This window comes from Trachurus trachurus (assembly GCF_905171665.1).
Source record: "Trachurus trachurus genome assembly, chromosome: 19".
NCBI lineage: Eukaryota > Metazoa > Chordata > Actinopteri > Carangiformes > Carangidae > Trachurus > Trachurus trachurus.
Genome location: NC_139913.1, coordinates 21,122,495 through 21,137,973, shown reverse-complemented (window position 1 = coordinate 21,137,973; position 15,479 = coordinate 21,122,495). Strand labels below are relative to the sequence as shown.

Genomic DNA, 15,479 nt, shown 5'->3' with positions numbered 1-15,479 from the left:
CAGGGCAGATGAACAGAGCTATTTTTACTTTCACACGTAAGATTTAGACTTTTAAAGTGTTTTTCTTGAGGGCAGCTCAGTCTACAGAAGGTTTAAAGCTGATAAAGATAAGTTATTGTTTCTGCGCCAGCTTACTTATCAGCGAAGGTTCACAGCAGATTCACTTACCTGGGGCCATCAGTGCCATCATAAGCTCCCACGGTGACGTTACGGAAAAGCTTCCTCTTGGCTTTCTCGCTGCGTGTCTCTGCAAGGCACACGCAAACACGCAGACATATGCTCAATATAAACTTTCACCACTTCCGTCATGACACCTTCACTGTCTTTTTGTAGAAGTGTTGTGTTTTCAGCACGAGGCTCAAATGGATTAAACGTATTTACACCCCGGTATTTGTGTCTTCGTCGTGACATATGGTTTTCTCGCTGGGTGAACAGTGCAGCTGTGAAAATATGACAAAAGCGAATGCCTGCATGTGCTGTGCATGTGCCACTGCCTGCTGCAAAATAAAGGGCCTGCTGGTAAACATGAGTGTGGCATGTGCTGGGTGTTACAGTGATTTAAAGGATAATGCCAGCCTGGGGGGAGAGTGTAACCCATTTTCCCCATACGCCCTTTCTCCAATCTGTGCACTATTTTATATGATCTCAGTAACCCACCTCTTGACACAAGACTTATTTCAAAATTTCGCAATATAACTTTGCTGCTTGAAACTCCCTCTGCGGCCATAACCAGGATGATATTTTAAAATCCAACAGTCAGCTGAAGCACCCACTGGTTGTGTCCTACTGTACCTGATCGATTGTCTTTGCTGAGAGCCGCCACCTCTTCCACACAGTCTGAAGGAAACCAGCCGGTGCGACCTTTCACTGTTCCCTCCCAGTATCCCCCCTCTCCTACACTTAACACTGAGACAGACAGGTGGACAGATACAGAGACAGATAAAGAGATAGACACAGTGGATATAGATGGACACAATATAATGTGGCTGGTGAATCGACCTCAGACTGTTATATACTTTCTTCCCAACTTTCCTTGTTTGCCTTTAGTTACTTTTAGTTTTATAATAACATTGTACAATCCACAGAGAGTGGCTAGGAACATGTATTGCTTTGTGCTGACTGGATGGCTTTTTTTCTGGTGCTTCTTGTTTACAACCCTCTCTTCCCTCATGTACATCCCTTGCTCGCTGTTGATATTTTTTTCTGGATCAAACTGCACTGCAGTTGCACTGAAAGGTTCTCAGTATTACACCAAATTTCTCTGCAGCAGAGAGCATTTAGGTAATTGTCTGGTTAAAAAAGGAAAAAAAAAAAAAAAAAAAAAGCACAATCAAACAACAGCACGGTCCCAGTGGTATTAGCTCATCTTTCATAACAGTGTTTAAAACGTTTGAGGAAGATTTGTTTCATTTTTCTGTTCACTGTTTGTTCATTTTGGCTCTGTCTCACCTTTCACTTTGTCCCCTTTGCTGAGCGTGAGCTCTCTGTCTCCACTGGCAGAGTGGCCGCGAGTGGCCACGTACACCCGCCCCGGCACTGCACTGTACATACGCTTCATCTGACCTCCCCCACTGCCCCCTGAGGTCGCACTACAGAGAGAGAGAGAGAGAGAGAGGGAGAGAGATAAGTCTGTGTTGCACACTGGAAAAACAAGTGAGACAAAGTGAGACGACATTCAGCTTGTCAGGCCACAGCAGAGACAGTTGAGTCATACCAATCAGCTCAACAATAGAAATACATGCTGCACTATTGTATTCACTGGCAGAGTCTAGCCTGTGTCAGGTATGTAGACGGTGTTATACCAGTGGCAGTGTGCTTCTGTTCTGCACCCTGACAACAGCCTCATATGTGTGGTTTTACTCTCATGTCCATGTTGTCATTATTAAAGGGATAGTTCACTCAAAATTGAAATTTCACTCAATATCTACTCACCCTCATGTCAACTAAGGGCTGGGAGTTTCAGAGTTATCTGTGGCTTTTCTGAGTTACAGGGGGTCTCGGCATACATGTAGCAGTGCATGTCCATAACGGTTGCAAATGGATACCAACTGTCTTCGTAACAAAAAGACACACCAAAAAACATCCAAATACCTCCATGCTGCTCGTATGTAATGTCCGTCTTGTATTGAAGCCTCGAAATGTGAAATTGTCCTGAAAAAAATTAAATAAGTCTATATTTCAAGCTTATTTTGTAGCGGAAGCTTCTCGAAGCTCCTCTTCCCGGTTCGTCAAATTTGGACGAACCAGGGTCTGTCCTCTTATTTAATTTTTTTCGGGACAATTTCGCTTCAATACAAGACGGACATTACATACGAGCAGCATGGAGGTATTTGGATGTTTTTTGATGTGTCTCTTTGTTACGAAGACAGTTGGTATCCATTTGCAACCGTTATATGGACATGCACTGCTATGCTGAGACCCCCTGTAACTCAGGGAAGCCACGGAGGACTCTGAAACTTCTCCCAGCCCTTAGTCCACATGAGGGTGAGTAGATAATGAGTGAAATTTCAATTTTGGGTGAACTATCCCTTTAAGCTGTTGTCTCTCTTTCTGTTGCCTTGCAAGACAACAATGTCCACCCATACCACACCTAAGATATGTCAGATTCTTACTGTTAAAAATAGTGCTCAGTATGCAACTGAGACACAAATAGTAATAACGACATACAGATGATTGTAACTGGAGATTAGTGATTCCCTGTGGACGCCATTAAAGGAACTGGTTAGAACAAGAACCCACCACACCCCCTCTCTTTAAACAGTACATCAGGCCTCTCACCCCTGTCTGCCTCGTGGCTGCCGGTGCCTCTCCTCTGTGTCACTCTGGCCTCCCCTCCCTCTGGATGGGGAACGCGTACGAGTCCTGGGGCTGCTGGAGCTCCTCATGCCTATGGAGGCCCTGCGCTGGACCTGCACAAACACACACCCGTAATACCCCGTAAAGACCAAACCAACACAGCTCAATCTTTATTGTTAAGTGCCTGAGAAGAAATGCAGTAGATCAGTAGATGACCATGCGCCTAATTGTCGTCAGTACCTGTACCGGGTTGGGATTGGTTGGGGCCTTGTTGGGCATGGCCAGAGGGTCAGACTGGGTCATGGTGTTATCACTGTTAGCACGCAGTAGGGGGTGGGAGTGAAGCGAGGGGAGAGGCAGGGTGTGGGCGCTCTCTTTTCGCTTGGGAACATACTTTGGCGATTCCAAAAAGGGCACTGAAGAGGTGTGAGTGGTGGCGGTGAGGTTTACGGTGAGCGTTCGGAGGTGAGGGGTAACAAGTGAGGGAGGAGGAGGAGGAAGATGAAGAGATGGGATGGGATGAAATAAAGAGAAATCAAGTAGATTGTTAGGTGAAAAAGAAAAAAGAGATCATATGGGCAAATTGATGGCATTTCAGAAGGTTTAAAATAAAGGCAGGTGGCAGGCAGCTTACCTATGTCAGTTTCTTTGTGGTTTTTGATGATTTCCCCGAGTTCAAAGTGACCAGACATTACAGCTAGCTGCAAACACAAAAACAAAATGAAACATCATTGATCCAGCTCTTGCAATTATTGCATTCTCTTGTTTTATTGTGTTGTCTCCTTTCACTCTTTTTGCTCTCTTTGTGGCAAAACGAGAAATACAATTTCACTTTGCAAACATGATAGAAACTCAAAAATACATTTCTGAATAGTGATAATAATGATGATGATAATAACAAAGCAGTAGTAGTGAGTGAATCATTTACCTGAAAAGGGGTCTGACCATGTTTGTTCTTTGCTTCCCTATTTGCTCCCCTGTACAGAAGAACACGAACGCAGCTTTCCTGATCATTCACAGAGGGCAAGTGATTGGTTAACATCTTAAGAACAAGCAGCAGCTCTAATCATGCTAATACTGGTTTAATATAAAGGAATCTGTTTCCATACTTGCCTTGTTGTACAGGGCAGAAATATGAAGTGCAGTGTTCCCTGAGGCATTTAGAGAACTGTTGTCTGCCCCATAAAACAGCAGATGCTCCAAGTGCTGGGCAAAGCCATTCTGGCAAGCCTTTTAATGTCAAGAGTGTGATAGAAATATCCACAAATTGTCAGGATTATAAAGTGGAGAAGGAGACATGTTAAAGTGAGCTGGGTGATTTTATACAGCACTGATTCAGTGCAAGACAATTAGGCAGAAAATGAGGGGAAAACAAAGAAGAGATACAAAGAGAAAGAAAGGGAAATAATGTATCTCACATCCACATTTAGATTCATAATTACTCTTACAGAAAAACAGGTCACAGCCAATTACGTTGCACCATGGTGTAAAAGACAGGAAACAAACAAACAAAAAAAAAACATTAAAACAACAGAGATGAGCCTTCAGCAGCCTGAGAGATTTTCTCATATTTTCTGCAGGGACTAAAATATCACAAGATACGTACAAAGTAAAGAAAGAAAACACGAAGCACGGCAACACCAAAATAAAATACCATGACAACCGGCTCGCAGCACAAACGCAAAATTACCAGAATGTCACAGAGACATAATGTAGGCAATGCACCCAGAACTACAGTAAGAAAGAGATGATATGCAGAGCTCCTTCTGAACCGGGCTCAGCTCGGGATGACTCAGATCTGAACAGGTTTAAGAAAACTAGGCTCACCTCATTCACTTAGGTCATCTACATTTTTATACAGTTTTTCTCTGTGGCTTTGATGCAGTTCTCACTTTGGAAACATCCATCCATCTGTCCACTGGCTATATAGCTAATCTGTGCAAGGTTGTGGGGGTGGGGTGGGGTGGGGGGTGAAGCCAGTCCCAGCTGACATAGGGTGATATATACAGGTCACTGGTCCATCACAGGGTCGACATATGGAGACGAACAACACACACATACTCACATTCACACCTTAATTTACCATGTAAACCCCAGCCAGAGGGAGTCAAACCCAGAATGTCATGCTGTGAGGCAATACTGCTAACCACTGATCCACTGTGCCATCTCCTACTTTAACCGTCCTATTGTCCCCCTGGGTCAAGGAAGGAAGGAAGGAAGGAAGGAAGGACAAAGGGAAAGATGGGAGGAAAGAATGAATGGAAAAAGAAAGGAAACACAGAAGGAGGGAGGGAATAGATTGGGTCAATTGGGTCAAAAAGGAAGGAAGAAGTAAGGACGAAGGGAAGGAAGGAAGGCGGAGAAGGAAAAAGGATTGTGGAAAGAAGGAAGGTAAAAAGGAAGGAAAGAGGAGAGAGGGAATAGATTTGTTCAAGGAGGGAAGAAGAAGGAAGGAAGAAGGGAAAGAAGGAAGGGAAAGGGGAAGAAAAGAAAGATGGAGGGATAGGGAACAGATCAGGTCAGTTGTATCAAAACAGGAAGGAAGAAGTAAGGATGAAAGGAAGGAAGGAAGGAAGGAAGGAAGGAAGGAAGGAAGGAAGGAAGGAAGGAAGGAAGGAAGGAAGGAAGGAAGGAAGGAAGGAAGGAAGGAAGGAAGGAAGGAAAGAAGGAAGGAAAGAAGGAAGGAAAGAAGGGAAGGGAAGAGAACAGACTGGACCAATTTGACCCAGAAGGACAACAGGAGGGTTAAAAAATAATACAAATTGTTGATGCAGCTCTCAAAACAGTTCATCATTTCCTCACACGTCTGTACAAACATCCATTATATCCTCCATAGTTCACTGCTGAAGATGTTTCCTTGTTGTGACACATGGAAAATGTTTGTACCTTTGTCAGATAGAAAGACAGACCCTCTCAACTTTGATACAGCATCACATTAGTGCGTTTGCTTCAATCACTTTAAACTTTAATCAAATAAGTATGAAACAGCAAGGCCACACACACACTCATATATTCATACTGTCTGTGGTGTGAATTTACTGACTGATTTTCCAGTGCATATTTCCATGTTTATCATTTTGCTTAATCAGCTGCAGCAATTATATTGTGTAGAGTCACAGATCTATTTCCTTACAACTGCTTTCATACATTTCAAAAACTATGTCTCATTTTTTCAAAACTAGATCATTACTGAATTACTGTATTTTACAGTCATACTAAAGTTGCCATTAGACAGGTGTATGTATGTTGGTGGGTTAGACTTTGAGTCCAGCTACTCACAGTTCATTTTTGGGCCTGAATAAATTTTTACTCCATTTCAAAAAAAAAAAAAAGCTAAAGTCTAAAGCTGACCAGGTTTAAAATAGCAAAACATTTGGTGCCTCTGTTGAAAATGTTTATTTCATTGCTGACAGTGCTGAAGTGATTGACTGACTTAGGAGGTTTCAACTATGAGAAATGCACGATCTGTTCTGAGAACTGCACCAAGAGTGGTCGGGATGACGTGTCTGAAGTGTTATCTGCTTCAAAGTGACTGAGAAAAACTGTAATCATGTCATAACTCTTTAGTGCCTTTGTCTCTGAAAGGCCGGTGTGGATGGAGAGATGGTGGGATGAAGGGGTACCTTATGTATTTCTTCCATTCCAAACTCCTCTTCATCCCTGTGCTATGGAAAGAGAGAAGGAGAGGAGGAAGCAGAGAGAATGGAGAGACGAGTAAGAGAGAGAGAGAGAGCGGGTGATGACACATGACATCAACCACAGAGATACAGTTAGACAAGAGACGTGTTGGTGCATTGCTGAGGGACAAAGACCAGAATGTTTAACATGACAATATGAACCAGATAGATAGATAGATAGATAGATAGATAGATAGATAGATAGATAGATAGATAGATAGATAGATAGATAGATAGATAGATAGATAGATAGATAGATAGATACTGTAGATATTGAACTGTCTTCTGGTACCTGATGGGACTCGTCCCAGCCGTTCTCGTCCTTCGTCCCCAGCCTGGCCCTGTAGTACAGCAGGGTCTCGCAGCAGGAAGTGTCGCCCCCTGCCAGCACAGTGTGGTACAGGGGGGTCAGGCCACAGCGGTCTTTGTAGTCTGGAGCCGCTCCGAGGGACAGGAGGGCCTGGAAAGAGGAGACAAAGATGAGGATTACTTTTTAAAGGTGTGTCAGTGTCTGATGAGAACTGAATGTGTGTGTAGCTTCAGTCCAGAGGCCTCACCAGCAGCCCAGCGTGATTGTGCGCTCTGACGGCTTTGTGGAGCGGTGTCATGCCGTCTCTGCTTCTGAAGTCCAAGTGAGCGCCGCCCTGAATCAGCACCCGGATGCCCTCCACCGACAGGCCGGCCTGCACAGCCACAGACAGCGGGGTCTCTGACCCGCAGAGGAGGTAAAGAGTCAGGAAGCATGGCAGGTAGAAACTCCATCCTCAGGTGTTCTCACAGTGTTTCAACATCACTTGTGTGTACAGTACTACCAGAGTGAATCAAAGTCTAAATAACAGAGAGTGGCCGCAGACACAAGCTTGTGACAAACTCACCTCCGCTGTCAGGGTCATGGAAATTTGGATCAAGACCTTTATCAAGGACTTTTGCCATTTTCTCTATGGCTCCAGTCTGAATGTAATCCAAGAATTTCTTCAGACTGGCCTGGGAGGAGGAGAGGAAGAAGGGAAGTGTTGTCAGTGCATTGAAATTTATATTGTACACTAAGAATGTTTCATAGAGGGGAGAAGAAATACCTTTGTGCTGAGCTTTGCGAGGACCTTTTCATCCAGGTTTGTCTGTTTATAAACTCTGGTTTTGTACCTAAACTGAGGACCAGAAAATGTACATGTGAAAATAATGAATCCAGTTGCTCTATCTTTATTTCCTCTATGTACACTGTTTGCTCTGCAGACTGTGGTGCAGATGGGGGAAATAAAGTCTTTATTTAAAGCAGGGAAATAAAGCAGGTTTTGTTAATTTCAGCATTGCAGCTTTAAACCGTCATCTCTCTTGTTAACTGCAGCTAAACTCTCTCACTGTTTCCAGAAATTCACTCTCCCACTCAAAGGCACTGGAACAGCTCCACGATTTATTTCTTCAAAATATGAAGTCAGACTTGGTTTTCTCTACTTGGGGAAAATCTTGATCACACATTAAGTTCAATGTTTTTAACCTGTTACTAACATACAGTTAAATGGGGAAAAAAATGGAATAAACGCAAGATGAATGTGTCTTTTATCTGGTTGGATTAACAACTAAAAGGAATTCATGTGTTTATACTTAATTTTATACTTAATCATTTAAACACATGAAGATTTCATTTATATTTGGCAAAAACATTTCTAACATTTCTAAAAATGTTAATTGCACACATGGCAGTTAATGGTTATTATTCATTGTGATGTTCATTAAATACTTCTTAAGACCACATATTGTGTCTTGAGCAGTTTACGTTTAACCACTTGAATGCCCAAATAAGGTCATGCAGGATCTGAATGATGGCATAGGCTTGTAAAGAAGTAAGGCTTTCAAAATAAAATGTACTCACCATGACTCGTTCAGTGCATTTGTTTAATATGCAGACTATTTTTGTAAATGTTAAATATGCACAGACGGCCGCATGTCAAAGTGTTTTTACATATGTGGTCTGAATGTTTCACAGCCTTCAGGAGAAAAAATCAGGAGGGGAAATTGAAAACATCGGCCTAAAATATGATCTGGAGAGTCGGTCTTTAAAAATCCTCGTTTGAAAGGATGAGTCAACCGTGGCCATGTGGGTTTTACCTTCCACTCTCTCCTGCTGAATGGCAGACTGCATCAATGAAAACCATCTTGACTGGATGTGCAGTCTCCACATTTGTACTGTACTGAGTTGGCAAACATTTTACTGGCTGAGGGGAGGGGAGGGGGGTGAGGGGGGGCTGAGTTTCTACCTAGCAGCTGGCAGCTGAACTCAACCACACACTGCACCTCACACAGCAAAGAGCAGACGCAGTTTTCAAGCATTAGAGGTGTGTTTGGCCAAGATGAAGGGAAAATTTGGCCTAATGCTGAGAATGAAGTAACAACTATGTGTCTATTAGTAAGTGGTGGTGCACAGTGGGAAATAACTGAACCAGAAACAACCAGTTAATACTGACTGGTATCAACTACTCCTGTTATAAATACATCCACTCACTCCCAGCGCTGTGAGATACATTTTGCTGTAGGGCAGAATCTAGTTACAAAGCCTCATCAGTCCACAGACATGTCCTCATCTGGATCCCCGTCAAGAATGTAAACACTCTGGTTTGAAGCCAAACCCTGAGTGCAGGCTACAGTTTCAGCCCCACCCAGCTCATCGGCACTTACAGCAGCCGCACCACCAGAGGGCACTGTGAGATAATCCTAGCACAGCATGAAACTTCATACTGACACCCACATCCCCAAAAAGTGAGGAAATATAATATAATTACTAAGTTACATAATATGCAGAATGCAATTATGTCCGTAATTTAATTTACAAGTTTGTTGGCCGACTTAAGCGTAGGAAGTCTTATTAAAAATAACCAAAAACTAAACTTGAGTAATTTGTTGAATATCCCTTACAGGTTTCACTATGAGCAATAAAGATGAGAAAGATGAAATATATACATGAGCTGTGGATACAGGAAGCAGCTTTTCTTACTGAACGCAACAAATAAAATTACATTTAATTTTATTCCACAAATAAAATATAATTTTATGAGGGGATCTGGGGATTTTATATAATTGTATTTGTGGATATTACACAGACTGATTTCTGGTATCTTATTATACTGATTATATCTCAACTGGACAACCTTTAGGCCAGCAGATAATGATGTATCTCCACACCAGATTGTTTATCCTGGCAGTGAGGAGATTTTCATAATGAGAAATAAAATCTACAGACTCTATAATAGAGCAGTTGAAAATATGATGCAAAACAACAACAACAACAACAACAACAAAACAAAGACCATGAATACTTTCAAACCTTAATTTTGCAAAACTTTTACTTTTTAAAAAAGACCAAACCATTTCCCAGCCTGTCCACCTCCTTACCTCCAGGTATGGCACCCCTTTCTCAAAGGACTGGGAGTAGTCCTGCAGGGACCGCTCCTCCTCCAGGAACTTGGCGTCCCGTCCCTCCCCGGCCGGCTGGAAGAGGCCGTAGTTGTAGGTGTCCCACAATGACTCACTGAGGGAGCAGATGATCTGCTGCTTAGCATACCACACGGTGCAGTCCTGGTCAAACTGCAGACACCTCTGACAGACAGGGAACACAGGGCGGTGTGTGATGTGTTAAGAGTCAGAATAATAATCATGGTGAAGAAAAGCCACTGCTTGTTATGGAGTAAAGATGACTCAATACAAAAAAAACTATAGGGACAAAAAAAGAAAAGAAAAGGAAACGTTCATCAAAAGTTCCTCTTCCTGTCTGTGTTTTGCGGATCAACATTTCATCACAATTTACTGTGAAATGATATTACAAAGATGACAAAAGCAAAGTGCCAACCAAGTTCATGTGCTGTAAAGGCTACTTTTAACTTAAGTAAGTTAAGTGGAATATAAATCACCACATTTCATCTGCATATTGTTCCTGAGAATAAGTTAGATTGACTTGTTTATTATTTCCATTTTATGCTATATTTATGTCTGAGTTATATACATTCACTCCACTAACTACATAAGTGACAGATGGATATGCTAGTTATTTTTAGGCAAATTGGAAAATAAATGTAAATATGAGACATGAGAAAACGAAAATTCTTATATTAGCTTGAGATCAACCAGCTACTTATATGAGCTTATATGCTGACACATGAAGCTAAATGATAGTTTTGACTTTTGATATTGATGATCATATTTCTGACTATTAATATTTTTGCTGAAACTTGTTCTGCACAATATCCTATCCTTTGTGGTATTGCTACTTTTACTGATGTAAAATGTAATTCCTCCACCACTGTGGAGTAGCAGGAGGGGCTGGGCTCCATAAAAGAAGATATAACCTTTCTCTGGCTTGTTTTTGTCAGTGTCCCTGTGATCTTACTCCACCTCCATTTTCTGTCTCTAACAGCTCTGTCTCCATCATTAAAACATCAGCTACTTCCACAGTTGTACATGTGTTTGTAAACGCCTGTACTCAAGTATCTCATTAAATTGCACCATTACACAATCCCAGCTGTATTGTGTCAGTCTGGTTAAATATCCAGTCAATGGCATTTTATTACTATGGATTAATAATAGCGTGAGGGTTTTAACATCATCTGGTGAATGATGAATGCATGAGAATGTGGTGTGTGCAGAATATGAATGCATTACTTTTTAATAATTGATCATGAGCCACATTCACGGAAATAAGAGGACTTATGCTATAGTTATGGTCTGTGTGCTATCTGAACACCCCCCGGTCTAGTAGCTCCCACTTATTATCACACCACTTTCTATCTTTACCCTTAATAAAGAAGTAAAGAATCTATACTGGGATAAATATTTCCCTTTCGTTATTTTCTCCTTTGATCTCTGCATGCATAATCTCACATTTGCACCACAATCCAGAAGAGAAATAACAAACTAGTCCGGAGAAATAAAAAAAGAAATCCTTCCTTCCCTCTCTAACTGTGTGTTAGTGTGTGATACACCAGAGGCTCACAGGCCACAATGAAAAAATACCTTGCACCTATTATGTGCATGCGGTATGCCTATAACTAGATTTCACGCCGATTTGTGCATTGCCCATTTCCTCACATTATTCCATTTCCACAGTAAGAACCATCTCCTGGTCCTTTTCTTATAACAGTCTGCAGCCTGGAGGACGCAGCTCAGAGCTGGAGTGGGGCTCAACAACGGGGCTGAGAGGTCTGAATGAGATGTATGCATCCATCCACGCTATTGTTCCATCTCAGGGAGCTGTAAGTAAAGTTGCACAGCTCAGCACACTCATGTCCCCTCTGCCCCCCCTCCAGTCCCCACCCTCCACAGCTCCCCTCTGGCCTCCCTCCCTCCCTCCCTCCCTCCCTCCCCCACCGGTTTGCGCTATTTGATAGTGTAGCCAACTCTATTGGCATGGCAACCAGTTCATTAGTGGAGGCAGGCACCCGTTGCCGTAGCAATGTCTTGGCGGTCCCTGGGAGGTAAACCACATGATGAGGATGCGCGTGTTTTGTGTGTGTATGCACACGCATGTAAGTGAGTTGTAAAGAATATGTGCGAGTCGGTGTGTTGGCATGGGTGTGTATTTCCACAGTTGCTGTATGTGTGTGCGTGTGTGTGTGTATGTGAGTGTGAGAGAGAGAGAGAGAGAGAGAGAGATTGAGTAGCTAATCCCCGGGAGAGAAGTCTAATGTAATGTATACTGTATATTACAGCGACACTTCGCTCCCCATCGTTCTCCTTTACACAATCAAGGATTTTCTAGGATCTTTCTGGCAGAGTTATTTGGACCTTCAATGTGCAGCGTTATGGTTTCTGTAAATGTATACCTCTTCCTCTTTGCTTAGATTGCTCCCCTCCTCTCTCTTCATAGCCATCCACTCGGACTCTTTTTAACTGGGTTCTAATATTTACCCCCTCCATCATCTCTCTCTAATTCAGTTCACTAATATTTCAGCTCTGAGGTTTGGGACGCTGAGTGTTTGTCAGTGATGCTCGGAGCTGAATGCGATGCCCGTGGCTGATGGAGACCTGAGAGCAACGCAGATGCATTCAACATATCCCTTTCTTTTCGGAGTCACTCACTTCCCCAGCTCTCCCCAAACTCATTAAAAACCTATTAGATAATTAGCAATTACTGTTATATTGAGGGCAGATTAGCTGACATGTAGAACAGTCGGCATGTTCAGGGAGTTGGAAATGAAGAAGAAGGAAGATAGGGGGAGGGGTTACAGTTGAGCGCCCATTCTCACCTGGATATGGCGTGTGTGGGCTGGCCAATTCTCACCTGCTGCCATCCTACAGCTGAGAGCTGCTGTAAGTGAGAATTGATAGCAACTTCTATTTTGAAAACTAATTATGGCCACACTTGACCCAAGGCAGTTTCTTACATGGTGTTGTTGACTGGATATTTCTTCCCTTGCAGGTTGTGCAACACATGTCAAGCTCTGTTTTTTTTCTCTGCCTCCTTTTGGGACTCATCCCGGGGCTTGTGGGACGACTGGAGTGAAAATGCTTTGAAACAAGAGATGTGCTTGTGTGCAGTTGTGCACACCATCTGGCTAATGCACAAAAATGTATGCATTAAGTACCCCTAGGTACCTTTCAGCGACTAATCTGAAACAGCTGTAGAGTCAACACCGCAACAGAACTAGTGGAAAATGTTTTCATTTAGGGATGCAAAAAAGCCGGGTTCAAACAGGAAATAGTTTTGAATCCTTCAGATCCATCAGTAAAGAGAGAGCAGGTTTAAAAACAAAAAGAAAGAAAGGGAAGAGAAGAAAAGAATAAATGAAGGTACCAGCATAATATATAGCTATTCAGAACATTTTTTGGTATCCAGCACAAACGATAACCCCACAGACTGCAATTATCTCTAGAAGTTTAGTTTTATCTGTCTTTGTATAAACATTTAAATCAATAAAAGTTACAAAGGCCAAATACAGTCTGCCTAAACTTTGTAAAGAAGTCTGATTTTTTTTTTTTTTTTTTTTTTTTTTTTTTTTACATCTGCTTTAAATTAAAAACTGTAACACAGGAGAGACTGGCCTTAAACTACTTCCTCGTTTGAAAAGACTTCGAGTGCCCTCTTTGCTCTTTGTGAGATAGACTGTTTTTACTTAGATATCTAAACTTTTAATGTTGGATTTAAAGAAAAACAACTTTGCTTTGCATACTTAGTTGTTTTTCCTCACATTTTTTTTTTTTTTTGAGATGAAGAACGACTGTGCTACAATATTTTTTCTCTGCCTTGACCTGGGATTGTTTCATGTGGAGGTGTGTTTGTGTCATGACGTGTTTTTCATAACATTTGACCAAAGTGCTGCTGAGGAGAAAAATGCACCTACTGTTTGTTTGATGTCAGGGATCCCAATGCGGAACACCATCATGGTCAGGTAGGAGTCCTCCAGCGGAGCCACGGTGGTCATGCTGCGCTCCATGAGAGCGCGTCTCTTCTGCAGCGCATTCAGGCCCATGTGATGAGGCTGCTGATTGGCTGCTATGAGAGGAAACTGCTGCTTATTGGCTGCTTGATGATGGAGCGGGACTTGATTCGTCATGTAAGCCATACCCCGGTTTCCCAGGTTCCCCGGCCTCAGGGGCCGGTCTGCTCTCTGTCTACCGACCACTATGGCTGCTGGTTTCACCACCTCGCCACCTTTCCCTTCCCAGGATTGTCGTCCTCCCGTCATCTCCTTGTCCTCCAGACCCTCTAACCCTCCATTCTCCGAGTCACGTCCACCTTCCCCTGTTCCGCTTTCGCTTCCCTGCTCCTCTTCCTCCTCCTCATCCTCCCCATCTTTGTCATCCTGACCGGGATAAAAGTGCTCATTATTTCCCAGCATCCTTTGCTGTGCAGGTGTCACTGCAGAGAGGGCTGAGTGACATAGCTGTCATGGAGACAAAACATGGCTATCCCATGAGACTGTCTTCATCCTTTGAAACATGCTGTGGGGGAAAGGCAGAAAAGGGAGTAAACTTTGGTCATTTAACTCTTGTCATTTCATTGATTGAGTGAACTTTACAAAATTAGTAGAAGACACGTGCAATAATAGAAAAACTAGCCACGGGCAATGCTAATAAGTCCACATGTGTGAATGAGCACAGAACTGGTCCACATTTCCCATTTAGCCACTGGGAATGCATCAGGGAATAGCAGGCTGATGAAAGACACGCTATATATAAACTCTGTGAATTTGCATCACAGGTTCTCTGCAGAAGGGAGTGAGTAGGATGTGCAGTTTAGCTTCACATGAGGTCAAGATCATTGCTACTTTGTGATAATGGAAGCCGACCCATGTCTCAGCCACGGCCCAGGGCTAACAGCCAAATGTGAGCTCTTAAAGGAAAATTCCACCGTCAGCTGCTTGTATTGTGTCATACCACTGCTCTTTGTTTGCTGTGGTGCAGGTGTTATTTTTAAATTAGGTGTTGTTGTGATAGATCTTTTTTACACTTTCCCTCCAGTCCCTCCACCTGTCTTGACCATGTTGACCAGGTGATACTCAGAACAAACGTGTGAAGGTGTTGCACAGAGTTCTGTGCAGCCGTAACAAGAGCATCCTCAATGTCTAACCCTACCCTTTGCACATTAGCAACACAAAACAAAATTACTTTGTTTTGGTTGTTGTTACCTACAGTAGGAAGCCTACTGTACTGTATAGCCATATTTCATTCATGAGTTTTTTGCTACCCTTCCACACACTCCCCTGCAATAGGTGAGAAGTTGTTGCATACTGTATAATATCTGTAAAACCTCTGCACTGTGTTTTCTGGCCAAGTTGTACGAATATATCCAGGTTGAGTTGAGTTTTGATCGTCCTTTTAGACAACTTGCAAACTTTTCCAATTACTATCAAATTAATAGAAGCAGATTACCTTGACAATTCTAACTCCAGCCCATGTTCCAGATTTAAGGGAATTTGGGGAGTTTTACTCTGCAAAGGTATCCAGATAACTCAATAAATCTACTCATCTGAGTACACTGGGATGAAACAGTTTGAGGATGTGCTAAATTCAATTTAA

General features: G+C 42.6%; 1 protein-coding gene across 1 annotated transcript in view; it reads right to left on the bottom strand.

The window, feature by feature from the left end:
- Nucleotides 1–14,329, bottom strand: part of LOC311002952 (SH3 and multiple ankyrin repeat domains protein 1-like) — a gene marked incomplete at its 3' end in the record, with an annotated part of 28,858 nt that extends 14,529 nt beyond the window's left edge. The window contains exons 1-15 of the mRNA XM_083994564.1: nucleotides 13,802–14,329; nucleotides 9,861–10,064; nucleotides 7,550–7,621; nucleotides 7,349–7,457; nucleotides 7,031–7,182; nucleotides 6,766–6,933; nucleotides 6,420–6,461; nucleotides 3,910–4,026; nucleotides 3,725–3,802; nucleotides 3,431–3,497; nucleotides 3,037–3,212; nucleotides 2,779–2,909; nucleotides 1,450–1,589; nucleotides 793–906; nucleotides 169–247 (exon numbers count right to left, since the gene is read on the bottom strand). Of these exons, the coding sequence (XP_083850690.1) occupies nucleotides 169–247; nucleotides 793–906; nucleotides 1,450–1,589; nucleotides 2,779–2,909; nucleotides 3,037–3,212; nucleotides 3,431–3,497; nucleotides 3,725–3,802; nucleotides 3,910–4,026; nucleotides 6,420–6,461; nucleotides 6,766–6,933; nucleotides 7,031–7,182; nucleotides 7,349–7,457; nucleotides 7,550–7,621; nucleotides 9,861–10,064; nucleotides 13,802–14,299 (2,147 nt within the window). The 5' untranslated portion in view covers nucleotides 14,300–14,329. The remainder of the gene's footprint in view (nucleotides 1–168; nucleotides 248–792; nucleotides 907–1,449; nucleotides 1,590–2,778; nucleotides 2,910–3,036; nucleotides 3,213–3,430; nucleotides 3,498–3,724; nucleotides 3,803–3,909; nucleotides 4,027–6,419; nucleotides 6,462–6,765; nucleotides 6,934–7,030; nucleotides 7,183–7,348; nucleotides 7,458–7,549; nucleotides 7,622–9,860; nucleotides 10,065–13,801) is intronic.
- Nucleotides 14,330–15,479: the final 1,150 nt, after the last annotated feature.